Below are 11,917 nucleotides of genomic sequence, written 5' to 3'. Positions count from 1 at the left end.
GACCGGCTTGTCTAGGTTTGGGCCCCTGAGTATTCCTTCCTTCCTGACTAGGACACACTGGGACCTTGTTTTCTAGACGTTACACCCAGCATGTTAGTTGACAGAGCCAATTTCCTTGGAGGGTCAGGGAGGTGGCCTACTCAGCCACACTGCTGGATGTGGACAGTGAACAGTGGCCTCCCTCTCGCGGAGATCGCCTGTGGCTTGTGGCCAAGTGACGGACGTGTCCCCTGCCATTGATCGTGCCAGAGACACGTGCCAAAGCCATCATTAGAGAGGCGCTCTTAGGAGGACGGTGAATTTGTGGGAGGGCCTGTTTTCAGAACTAAACAAACACCCATCTGAGTTGGGGCGTGTGTGGGCAGAGTGGAGCGAGCAGAGTCCTTGGTCCCCAATATGCCTCTGCCGAGGCGGATTTAACGGCGGGAACACGGGCGCACGCCCTGGGCCCCAACTTCTGAAGGGCCCCGCAAGTTTACAACGTGAATGTGATTAAAATTGCACCTATGAAACCAAACTTGGCGCCATTAGAAAAAAGTGTAAAGTTAAGGTTTTGCGGGGCCCTTCAGAAGTCGGGGCCCCGGGTGCCCGCCGTTAAATCCGCCTCTGGCTGCACCCCTGCAACACAAAGTCCCGGCGTCTCCCCCAGCGGGGCCACGCAGGGCTCGGCGGTCAGCTCCCAGCCCCCAGTACCCACGTCCATCCCTCCGGTGTCTCCCGTTCTGGCTGTTCGCCCCCAGCCTCCAGCCAGCCGGCCTCAGGCTTCACCTGGGCCCCGGACGGAAGGCGCTCGGTCGGCTCCCCAGCCCGGACACCACACAGACGTGCCGTTCCTGTCCTGCTCCCGGTGCTCGCAGGCCTGCTCAGGGTTTTAGCTGCAAACTCTGGAAACCGGCAGGCTGATGCAAGTGCGGGAGTTTCTCAGCGTGACGTGCGGAGCTCAGCCTCCCTGGGAGGGCGGGAGGGGGCCTTGCAGCCGCGGGCGCTGGCCCCCCGGCTACAGACGCTTCTGCGGGAACCTCCGTCTGCATTGCCGTCTCTGCAGCCTCTAACCCAACGCTGGGCGGGAGCCCGGGCTCTGTGCCTACAGCTCCGCAGAGGGTGTGGGGCCGTGAGGGGGGAGGTCACACGGCCAAGGGGGACCCTCCTCGGACAGGAAGGGGGCGTGGGCACGAGGTGAGCACAGGGAATGCCGAGGTCCGCGGCGGGCGCAGGGCGGCGGACGGGCCATCTCTGCTTCTGCCAGCGCGCCCCGTCACTCACAGGGAGGAGGGGCTGGGGGAGGGACAGGACCCACTGCTCCCCGGCCTGCGGACCGGCCCCAGCCAGGGGGAGGGACACGGGAACCAGAAATGTAGTGGCCACGCCCTCAGTGTTATTGAAAATAATTAAAAATACTGAACTGTGAAATGAACGCACAGAAGGTGCACCAACTTCTGATCTTCCCCCCATGAGGCTTCATTTAAAAAATGTCAAGTTATGTCAAAAAGTGTTTTTGCTGTTTGGGGGCCTCTGAGCCACCTGGCGGGGGGACAGGGACGTTGGTTACATTCGGGAGTTCAGGTCACGCCCGTGAGATCAGGTTTGAGGAAAGCGTGGCCTTAGGGAGCGAGGGCCACGTGCGGGGACTGGGGTGGGCACTTTAATGGAGATGCTAACCCTTGGGTCTTTCTGTCCCCACGTCTGTCTGTCTGTCCCGGGGAGGAACCGAGAGGTCACAGGCTGGTAACGGTCTGCAGTGGAGTTCAAAGCCCAGGCCCTTCTGTTCCCTGACCTTCCCCCACGCGGAGCTGCCCGGTGCCCGCGGGCCGTGGCCCCTGCCTGGGCTCCCGGCTGACGGCGGCCGGGGCTGAGGACACCGCGGGCGAATGCTCAGCAGGCGCAGCAGCACGCGTGTCCGGAGAGAGAAGACACTTTAATGTCAGAGCCCCAGCGCCGCACGGGCGCCAGCGGGTGGGAGAGAAAAGCCCTGAGAACGCGTAGCCGGCCCTGCCCAGCACCGCTGCTTGGGGTGCCTGGCGGCCATCCCGCCGGACTTGACAGCATGTTTCCTCCTCATTGGGAGCGTGTTTCTGTCTCACAACCAAACCTCGTTCCTTCCGGTGACAAGCCTGCGAGGCCGAAACCGACAGCCTCCGGGGCAGCTATGTTTCGGTCTTCGAGGCCTTCATCACGGAGCTGGTTCCCGGGATGGCGTCCTCCGGCCGGACGGCGTGGTCCTGGCGCCCGACAGTTCGGGCTGGGGCTGGCTTGGCGCCGCGGCCCTCGGTCGCTCTGATCGCCCTCGGAGGCGGCCGTGAGAAGCGGGGTGTCCCCCTCCTCAGAGACTAGCGGGTGGGCAGGGCCTGCCCCGACGGCGGCCTGAGGCTGCAGTCGTCCCCAGGGTCCTGCCGGCCGCGTGCAGGGACCTCCGCGACGATACTCAGCTTGTCAAACGCTTCCTTCTCCTCCGAGAGCGGGAAGGAGGCAACCAGGAGCTTGTCGTGATGAGGCTGCGTCAGGAACTACGGGGAAAGAGGAGAATGAATAGATAAATCTCCCCAATTCCTGTCCTGGGCCTACAGAGGTTTTGCACGGAACTCCTGGCTGGAAAACGCTGCTTTAAAAATGCGACAAGAACTGTATGAGATCCTCAAAGAATAAAAAATGGAGTGACCACAGGACCCAGCAATTCCATTCCCGGGGGGCCACCCAGAAGACCTGAAGGCTGGTTCTCCCAGAGGTACGTGCACACCTGTGCTCACGCCACGTCCGTCCCCACAGGCCGCTGAAAACCACACGCGGCCCCGTCCGTGGAGGGACTGACCCACGGGAGTGCTCTGTGCACACAGTGGGCTCTCACTCAGCCTTAACAAGGAAGGACGTTCTGGCAGCTGCTGTCACGCGGACGGAAGTTCCGCTGAGTGAAATTAGCCAGCCATCAAGGACAGACAGTGAGCCCCAGAGCCGTCCCCTTCATGGGGACAGAAAGCAGAGAGAGGCAATCGCCAGGGACTGGGCGGGGGCGGCGAGGAGTGAGTGTCTATTGCGGTCAGAGGTGCAGCTTGGGAAGATGAGAACGTTCTGGAAATGCGTGGTGCTGACAGCGGTGCGACAGTGTGAATGCAGCTGTGCCCCTGGGCTGTGCCGTGAAGATGGTCGCTATGGTGACGTGTACGTTACGCGCTTTGACCTCACTTAGAAAACAGGAACAGATTTGCCCCTAGTTTTCTAAGTGATCACGGACTGCCTGCCCATCATACGGCGGCAGCAGGGATGCGCCCAGGCCCCCTCTCCTGCCTGACCAGTCTCCCCGGTGGCGAAGGCAGAAGCAGAAACGGGGACAGCTCTCCTTCTCCTGGGTCTGCAGGCACAACGCACCGCTGCCCACAGGAAAGGGCCGCTCCTGTTTGTCTTTTCTGCTGCAAATGCGGGTTCTCACCTCTCCCCGTTAGAACCTCCTGGCTCACTGCAGGGCCACAGCCTCGCTGGCATTCTTACTAGAAGGTTCCAGCTGCTCTGACACCCGTACCTGGGGTCATGTGTCGCTGATCCCCCTCACGGTACGGGTGCTCATTCCCTGCTCCCACAAACATGGGACCTGAGGGGCTCCCAGCGCCGTCGGCTCCAGGGCCCGCCCGCCCTGGGCAGCAGCATCTCGGCTGGGGTGCGAGTCCTCCCCGGCGGCCGGTGGCGGCTGCCCTGCCAGCGTGGGGACAGGGCCTGACACCAGCCTCATGTCCCAACGTAACAGGACAGAGAAGCAGGAAGTGACAAGGCCCTGGTGGGACGCACACACTTCAGAGGGCGGGGACTGGCCACGCAGTGGAGCGTTAGGCGTCCCGTGGAGCAGGCCCTGCCAGTCTTCCTCTCCACGGCGAAGGACCACGGCTGAGAAGGAAGAACCGGCAGGGTGGCGTCTGGGTTTGGGCAAGGGGTCTGTGGAAGGGGACAGCGGCCCCGCGAGACCAGGGGTGTGACCCGGGCTCCTGGGACCGGTGGCCGTGGCGTGAGCTTGAACTGCTGGCCTCCCCCCTGTAACCTCCCGGGAAAAGGCTGAAGCTGGGGGGCTGCGCCAGGGACCTTGTGGTACCAGGGACCCTCTGGTGGACAGAGAGGTGCCCCGACCTCCCTCAGGAGGGAGGCACTCACCCCCCGCCCAGGTGCTGGGAGCTGGTGCCTCGCCCAGAGGTCCCCTTGCTTGTAGCCCTTCCTGGGTGGGCGAGGCCTGCACCCAGCCCCCGCGGAGTGTGGCCCCCAGGGCCTCCGGCCTCAGCTTGGTACGCCTCCAAAGAGCCACCCCAGCTCCAAAGCCCCGGCACTGGCGGGGCCTCTGCTGGGACTGCTCTCCAGCTCACCGCTGCCCCCACCACCCCGCTCTCCTCCACCCGTAGAGGTGCTATTCTCAGGGTGGTCCCCACTAAGCCCCCCGAATGCACATGTCCGTCTGCGCTGTGTCCTGGGGTACGAGAGCGAAGGTGGGCCTCATGGGCTGGGCCTGGCCTGCGGTCGCCCTGAACTGCCCGCGTTTGTCCGGAACATCACTTCTCAGGGCCTTGAAGTCGTCCAGTCTCTGCCCAGACACACCCTCTCTTCTTCCTAAACCTCTGAGAACAGCTGTCCTGATGCCCGGGAGACACGTCCCGCCATTTCTGTCCCTCTCAGGTGTCCCTGAGCTGAAAACACACCTGTCCCTGCTCTCACCTGCGCCCTGCGGTCTGTCTCACGTTCCCCTCTCTGGGCGCTGTCTTCCTGTCCCAGAGCCACTGTCACCCCAGCTCCTCACGACCTGGAGCTTGAGGTGGGGGAGAGGGAAAGGGCACGGGGTCAGGCTGGGGGGACGCACCTCTGCCCCTCCCCTCGGGCCGGCGAGCACAGCCCCGGGGAGCGGCCCGGCACGCAGATGCAGACGCGCGTCTTTCTCCAGAACACGCTGGCCTGACCGAGGCAGCCCTCACTGGGAGGGACAACGCCACGCGGTCGCGGCTGCCCCCCACGCCTGGCTCCCGGGTACCTACCTCCTTCAGGTGCTGTGGGAGCATGTTCCCGGGGGCGAAGGTGTACTTTGCCTGCTTGTAGAGGTACCACAGCAGGGCGGAGAAGCCCAGGAGCAGCAGGCAGGCTGCGCACACCGCCGCCACCAGCACAGCGGCCACCACGACCCAGGAGGGGGCTGTCTCTGCAGGGAGGACACGCGTGTCACCTCCCTGGCGACCAGGTGGCGACCTCAGCACTGTTCTCCCCACCCCGGGCATGGCAGCCCCTGAGAAAAGGGCCCACCGCTCACCCCGACAGGCGTGGGAGGACCCAGCATTTTGGACAAGCCTCCCCCTTCCAATCTCCTTCCCGGCCTGGGTTCTGGCTCGATGCCTGACACACACCGGGGAGAGTAAGCAGGAGCTCTGACCACGGCCCCCGCTGGGACATGCCACTTCCCCTGGGCCACAGCGTCTCCCCGCACCCGCAGCGCAGCGCCGTGTCTGCCACTCCGAGCGCCCTGGCCAGGGCCGCCACCCACACCCCTGCTGGCTTCCGGTGGCTGGAGGCCGCCCTGTGGGGCCGTCCAGCACCCCTGCAGTGCCCATCTGGGCAAAGTCAAGGCCGCTGAAGGCACGCCCCATTTGTCCTGCCAACACCTGGTCTTCCTTTCTGGACGCGTTTACTATAAAAAGCTGGGACTCCGTCCTCTGCCCCTTTCGAGGGTGGGTGCCTCCCACACCCAGGAGTGTCTTGCTTGGGGACCGAGAGCCAGCCCTTGACAGTGTCATCATCCCAGGGCCTGTCCCCACCCCTGTCCCCGTGGGAGGGCAGCAGCCTGACAGGATGAACGTGTCAGCGTTACAGATGGCCTCCCTGCTCTGACACCGAACTGCCCTGTCACCACCGCCTGTTACGATCCGTCCCTCCCGCTCCCTCCTTCTTCCTTCCAGATGCCCGTCAGCGATGCCCCGCCCGAAAGGCTCACTGGACAGATCCGTTTCTACCGCTTTAATGAACGTCCGGCCTTGCCTCTGACAGTATCTGTCCAGGGGCCGCCCGGTCACCGAGGTGCTGGCTCCCCTGGTTCTGCCGCGGGACAAAGGAAGGCGACCAGAGGCTCCTCCGTGGGGAACCGCTCCTCGTGGTTTAGGGAACTGTAGCCCCGGCCTGAGCACGCCAGCATTCTGGTCGCGCCTGTCTTTAAGGGTTTCCATGGGAACGGATTTAAAGAATGCTTATTACGCTTTAGATCTTGCTCTGCTTTCTCTATCTGTAGTATAACACGGACAGTCTTAGGAACGTACGAAACCTTCACCTAATGCCATGTGGCGCCAAGAGGTTTGACAGACCCTGACTGACACAGACGGGTCACTTTGGCCCCTGTACTCGTACATGTGATCTGTTCCTGTCAGCTGTAACCCTAACGCCTCCGAACTACTGATGACTCGTGAGTCTTGACCTTGTATCTCTCATGTGTATCCTCCTCAATAAAAGGCGTGAGGGGAGAAGGTCTAATCGCTGTTCTCCACTAGAGAGGCAGCCACCTTCCTTCCCTCAGACATAATGAAATGTCCTGGGTAAAAGTTATTTCATCGGACATAATAAAATGTCCTGGGTAAGTTTGTTCCGCCGTGGCCACGAAGCCTCTGCTGGGCGGAGCGACTTCCCACCGAGCCCAGGGTGAGTGCGGCACCTCTGCCTCACTCCCCCACCCTAGAGGGACAGCAAGACTTTTCCCTTCCCATGAGGCTTTGTAGTCCCTAGAAACCGGCTCCGGTGACAGCAGGGCGCTCTGACCACGCTGTGGGTCACCAGGTGCAAGATTCCTGGGTTCAGGCAAATCGTTTGTGTGCTCGCAAAAGAAGAGGAAACAAACAAACAAACAAACAAACAAAAAGATTCAGGGACCTACAGGCCCATAAGCTGATCTCTAGAAAAAAATACAAACATTCCAGAAGGGATAATTAAGTGGTCACTTACATACCCTTAAAGGAGATAAGGATGATAATTGAAAATAATAACATCAGGGCACCAAAAAGAAACGAGGGCCAAGCCCTGGCTCCTGTGGCTCAGTGGACTGAGCGCCGGCCTGTGAACTGAAAGGTCACCGGTTCGATTCCCAGTCAGGGCACGTGATTAGGTTGCACGTCAGGTCCCCAGTTGGGGGCGTGTGAGAGGCAACCACACATGGATGTTTCTCTCCCTCTCTTTTTTCCCTCCCTTCCCCTCTCTCTAAAGATAAATAAATAAAACCTTAAACAATGACAACAGCAAAACACACTTAAAAAAAAAATAAAAAGAATTTGCTCCAAGTGGCTTCCTCTTCTTGTTTGCATATTATGGGCTGGTTTTGCTAATCCTCCAAAAAGGTGTTGAAAGGATCGACTATGCTAACAATTCTGCTCTGCGGGGCAGCTTATCTCAGGAGCAAATACCATCCTGGCCCAGCGCGCCTGACCAAGGGGCTCTTGAGAAATATCTCAAAACACAGAACCCAGGTGGGCAAACTGCCCGTGACACAGGGTGTCGATCTCGGCTGATACTTGCCAAAGCCTTTCATAATGACACTGGGGACAATCCAATGGAGCAGCTGATGGAGCAGCCCAGCCGGCTCAGAGGGGCGTGAGCAGCAAGCGCCAGTCAAAGAGCCCCCAGCCAATCAGGAGGCGGGTGAGAAGTAAGCTCGGTGACAGAGACCAGCGTTCGGGAAGGGCTCCATAAGCCGAGAGGATGAATCGGGGTGCACCCAGCATCACCGTTTTCTCCGCTCTGCACCGTGGCCGGGGCGACGAAAAGGGGAGGCGCAGGGTCCCTCTCTGGAGGGGACTGTCTGTTGCTTTCCTGGTGCTCCTATCGCCCCAGCTCAGGGCGTCGCTCCCCGGAGGAAGGGCCTCAGCAAAGGAGAACGGCCAGGAGGGGACCTGCCCCTTCATTCTCCAGCGGCCTCAGCCAGCTGAGCCTCCGGCAAGGTCTTTACACAGTAAAGGCCTGTTTGTGGGCAGACACCCGACCTTAGCTGCAGCCGTCCTGGGTCTGCATGTAAATAAGCTCAGCGGCCAGGTCATCGGCTCCCCTGACCCCCCGCTTTTCTTAGGGCAGAGTGGGTGTGGCACCCTGCTGCTCACGGTGCTGGGGTCCCGGCACCACATTTTACCATGGCCTCCAACAAACAAACATCTTCCAAGCACCATGGCCTGCTCAGAACAGGGTTTTGGAACGCTCCCCTTCCCGTCATGTGTTTGTAGGAATTGGGGAGCGGCAGCCTGTGCTGGGGGGCTTGAGGGGCAGATGAGCCTGGTTCAGGGAGCCTGAGCAGAGAGCAGGTGGGCACACGGAGGCCGACCTCAGCGCTCCGGCGGAAGGCGTCTGTCGATCCATCCCTTCTGTCTAAGAGGGAATGTGCTGCCTCTCAGCGGGGTGTCTCCTGCCCAGCATGAGGCCCATCAGCCAGGGACTGGGGGGTCTCAGCTGGACAGGGGGAGCCTTCCAACCCTCGCAGGCGGCAGGGCCCGTGGAGCTGTTTAAAGTTCTCAGAGGGGAGCTGCAGACCGCGCAGCTCGGGACTCACCGGCACCGAGCGTTTTCTTGCAGACGGGTCTGCTCCATTCCCCGGTTTTGTTCCGATCGGGAAGAAACCCTCGGACCTGAACACAGTACGTCGTCCACGGCTCCAGATTTCGGAGAACCTCAAAGTCATACTGGGAAGTAAGTGGGTACTAGCAAAGACAAAAATCAGAAAGTGCCTCCGCTGTGAAGGGACATCATCAGTTCCTCCGCACACTTCCCAGTTATACCCTTTACTTCAGGCCCAGAATAGGGAGGCGAAGGGCCCACCCCACCTCCCAGGCTGTTTCAGGGGCCCCAGCCTAAGGGGCGGGCGGGGACTGGCTGTGGCCCTCACAAACAGCTCCCGCCTCCCACTCTCTAACCTGAAGGACATGCAGACCATCCACTTCCTTTTATAAAGAGAAACCACTTTGCAGAATCCCACCCTCCCCCACCCCGCAAGTTCAGGTCCTAACCCCTTGTACCTTAGAGCGTGACCTATTGAACAGAGAGAGGGTCGTTACAGAGATAGTCAGGTTAAAATGACATCTTTAGGGTGGGCACCTAAGCCAACGTGACTGTGTCCTTAGAAAAAGAACTTGGATGCAGACGCTCACACAGGGAGACACCAGGTGAAGACGAGGGCAGAGGGCAGAGGTCAGGGCGATGCTCCCACAGGCCAAGGAGCCAAAGGTCGCCAGCAGCCCGGGGCCCGGCAGGAGGCCCCGGACAGAGGCTCCCTCCCCGCCTCAGGGCCCAGCCCTGCCCACACGCTGATCTCGGTGGCCCGGCCTCCAGAACCTTGAGGCGACATTCTGTCTTTCAGTTGCGCAATTTGTGACATTTTGTTCCAAAGGCCCAGGCTGACTCACACACCTGCCACCTACAGTAACACTTGGTGTGGTTTTCTTTCTAAGCCAAGGGCTGTTTCTGACCCAGGCTGCTGGGGTCTCCTCTGACTCTCTTCTCCATCTGGGCGCCTGGCAGCCCTCCTCAGCCGCCCAGCTCACCTGGAGGGCAGGCACACACCACACCTGCTGGGGGCGGGGGATGGGAGGTGGGGGAGGGGCATCCCTGATCTTCCTGGTTAATCTGAATATAAGATATCATGATTGATGATATAGTCCTGAATTTGAGAATCCAAACGTTTCCAGCAAAATAAAGGGAATTAGGAGTACATACCCCTTGTATTTCCACATGGTTGTAATTTCCTTGTGGAAGAGTCCTATGTAAAATCTGTTGTAGGAATAGGAAGTTCCACAGAAAGTGAACACAGACTTTTTCTTACTTTAGCAATTGGTTCTTTTTCTGTGGGACTGGGTCTGTCGACCTGTTATCGATACCCCTTTATTGCAGGAGAAGCGACAGTCACCGAGGGCAAGAACTGCATTATACCAACCGGGTACATGAAGGGTGTGGTGTGACTTCTAATAACTAAAAACAAAAAGAACTCCCCAAACTCCTGGCTTTCACGTCTAGAAATCCAAACGGCTCACGCCTCCCAGCGCCCTCTTTTCCCAGACCAGCTGCAGAGGTGCCCGGAGGTGCCGGCAGGGCAGAGGCCGCGTGGGTGCCTTCACGGCCCTTTCCGTCCTGCCTTCCCTCCCGGGCAGCTCCTGGCCTGAGCTCCTCGCTTTCTCCCATCGGGAAGCAACAGCGTCTCCGGGAGCCGCTTCCGCCGTTAGTTTAAGGACCTCCTCTGGCAGGCAGCCCCGGGAAGCGGGGACATTCATCCTCAGGGAGAGCCACACCGTCCTCGTCCCCGCCGGCGGCCACAGCAGAGCCCACGGCCTGGGCGGCCTGCGAGCAGCAAGCACTCCTCCGGGTTCTGCCTCCTGCCTCACAGCTGCACTTCCTTGCTGGGCCCTCTGTGAGGCGCGCTCTGGGGTCTCTTTTATAAAGGGAGGAACCCCAAGCAGGGGGCTCTGCCTTCATGACCTGACCGCCCCCCACCCCCAGCCCTTGCCAAAGGCCCACCTCCTAGGACCATCCTATCGGGGACTGTGTTCCAACACAGGAATCTGGGATGCGGGACCCACATCTTCCGTCGACAGCCCATAGAAACCGGTCATGGTGACGTTGCAGGCACCCTGAGGGAGGGACCGGGGGGCAGGCGGCCTTCCGGCACAGAGCACAGCACCCCAAAGGCTCAGTGACAGGACCGACGTGTATCCAGGTGCCTGTCCTGGGGGTGTGTGGAAGAAGAGAAGCTGAAGACACCCTGGGGGCCCTCAGCACGGGGACTGGGGACTGCAGTCCTTACTCGGAGCGCACCGCAGGGCACACCCCGCACGTGGGAGCTCAGCAGAGACACCCGCACGTGTTGATGTGGGGCCGTAAAACGTGTTATTCTGTACTGTGCCCTAGACCCACCTTTCCTGGGTCTGAACTACGGGCCACGCCGTCTATCCTGTGAAGGAGGCAGATACTCGCATCACGTAATGGGGCATTTTCTGGGGGACTACGGGAACCTGAGGTTTTTGTGGGGGCTGTGCAGTATGTCCATAGAGATTTAACTACGTCGTTCCTAAGACAATACATGTGGGTGACCCTTGGCTCCCAAATGCTGGAGAATTAAGTGATAAAATCAACATGAATGTAGAGGAGATAACAGAGACGTAAGTGAGCTCAGGGCCACAGATGACATTCAGCTCAGAGGCGCTAAGGAGAAGAATAAAACTTGTCCCAGGATGAATGGAAACAGCCGTCACACGTTCGCATGAGGAAGGAGAGGGGACTTCGCCCTCTGACTGTACACATTAGGCAATGGGGCACGTTTTGTTTTTCACTAAGTCATCGCATTTCCCAGCAAGCCTATGGAGCAGGCTGCCCGCCCACTTCACTAGTGAAGAGGGCCATCAGCCCACGTTGCGGACAGGAGGCAGCTGAGGTCAAGTACGTGGCCCTGGGGCCGGGGCAACACGCTGGCAGGTCTGTCCACTCCCAGCCCGTGTGTTTAAAGGAGCTGTCCCCTGAAAAGGAGGACGGCAGTGGGGGAAAGCGACTCCCACAGGTAAGATGGGGCACTGCCCATCCAGCACCTGGGGCGGGGCTGCCTGGCCATGGACCTGGCCCTCCTGGGGCGTGTGTGGGGCCCAGGGCTGCTGCCCGGGAGGTGTGGCCGTTCCCCTCAGCACCCGCCGGCTCCCAGCTCACCCAGCCACGCGCCGAGTCAGCGCTGCCCGACCACGCAGCTTCCCTTCGGGGAACGGCAGACCTGCTCTGGCGCAACCAGTGCCCGGAAGTCTGCTGTACGCAGCCCCGCGGGGCCTGGGAAGCGCAAGTCAGGCGCCCTGATCGACCTTCAGGCTGGGAACTTCTGGCGGGAGCACCAGGCCCTAGGTCCCCTGGGCCTTCAGGTGCCACCACCTTGCAGGACCCTGACTCCGCGGCCTCCCAGCCTCCTCCCTCC

At 60.5% G+C, this 11,917-nt stretch overlaps 1 protein-coding gene across 1 annotated transcript in view; it reads right to left on the bottom strand.

Moving 5' to 3' along the window:
- Positions 1–1,896: 1,896 nt before the first annotated feature.
- LOC150020504 (interleukin-10 receptor subunit beta-like) overlaps positions 1,897–11,917 on the bottom strand; it is a 40,295-nt gene continuing 30,274 nt past the window's right edge. Inside the window, exons 9-11 of the mRNA XM_090271423.1 lie at positions 8,528–8,675; positions 4,998–5,158; positions 1,897–2,504 (exon numbers count right to left, since the gene is read on the bottom strand). Coding sequence (XP_090127549.1) covers positions 2,328–2,504; positions 4,998–5,158; positions 8,528–8,675 — 486 coding nt within the window. The 3' untranslated portion in view covers positions 1,897–2,327. The remainder of the gene's footprint in view (positions 2,505–4,997; positions 5,159–8,527; positions 8,676–11,917) is intronic.

This window comes from Furipterus horrens, unplaced genomic scaffold (genome assembly GCF_987537825.1).
Source record: "Furipterus horrens unplaced genomic scaffold, mFurHor1.1.pri manual_scaffold_1, whole genome shotgun sequence".
Taxonomy (NCBI): Eukaryota; Metazoa; Chordata; class Mammalia; order Chiroptera; family Furipteridae; genus Furipterus; species Furipterus horrens.
Note: the sequence above shows the minus strand (reverse complement) of the source record. Positions and strands in the feature narration are given on the sequence as shown.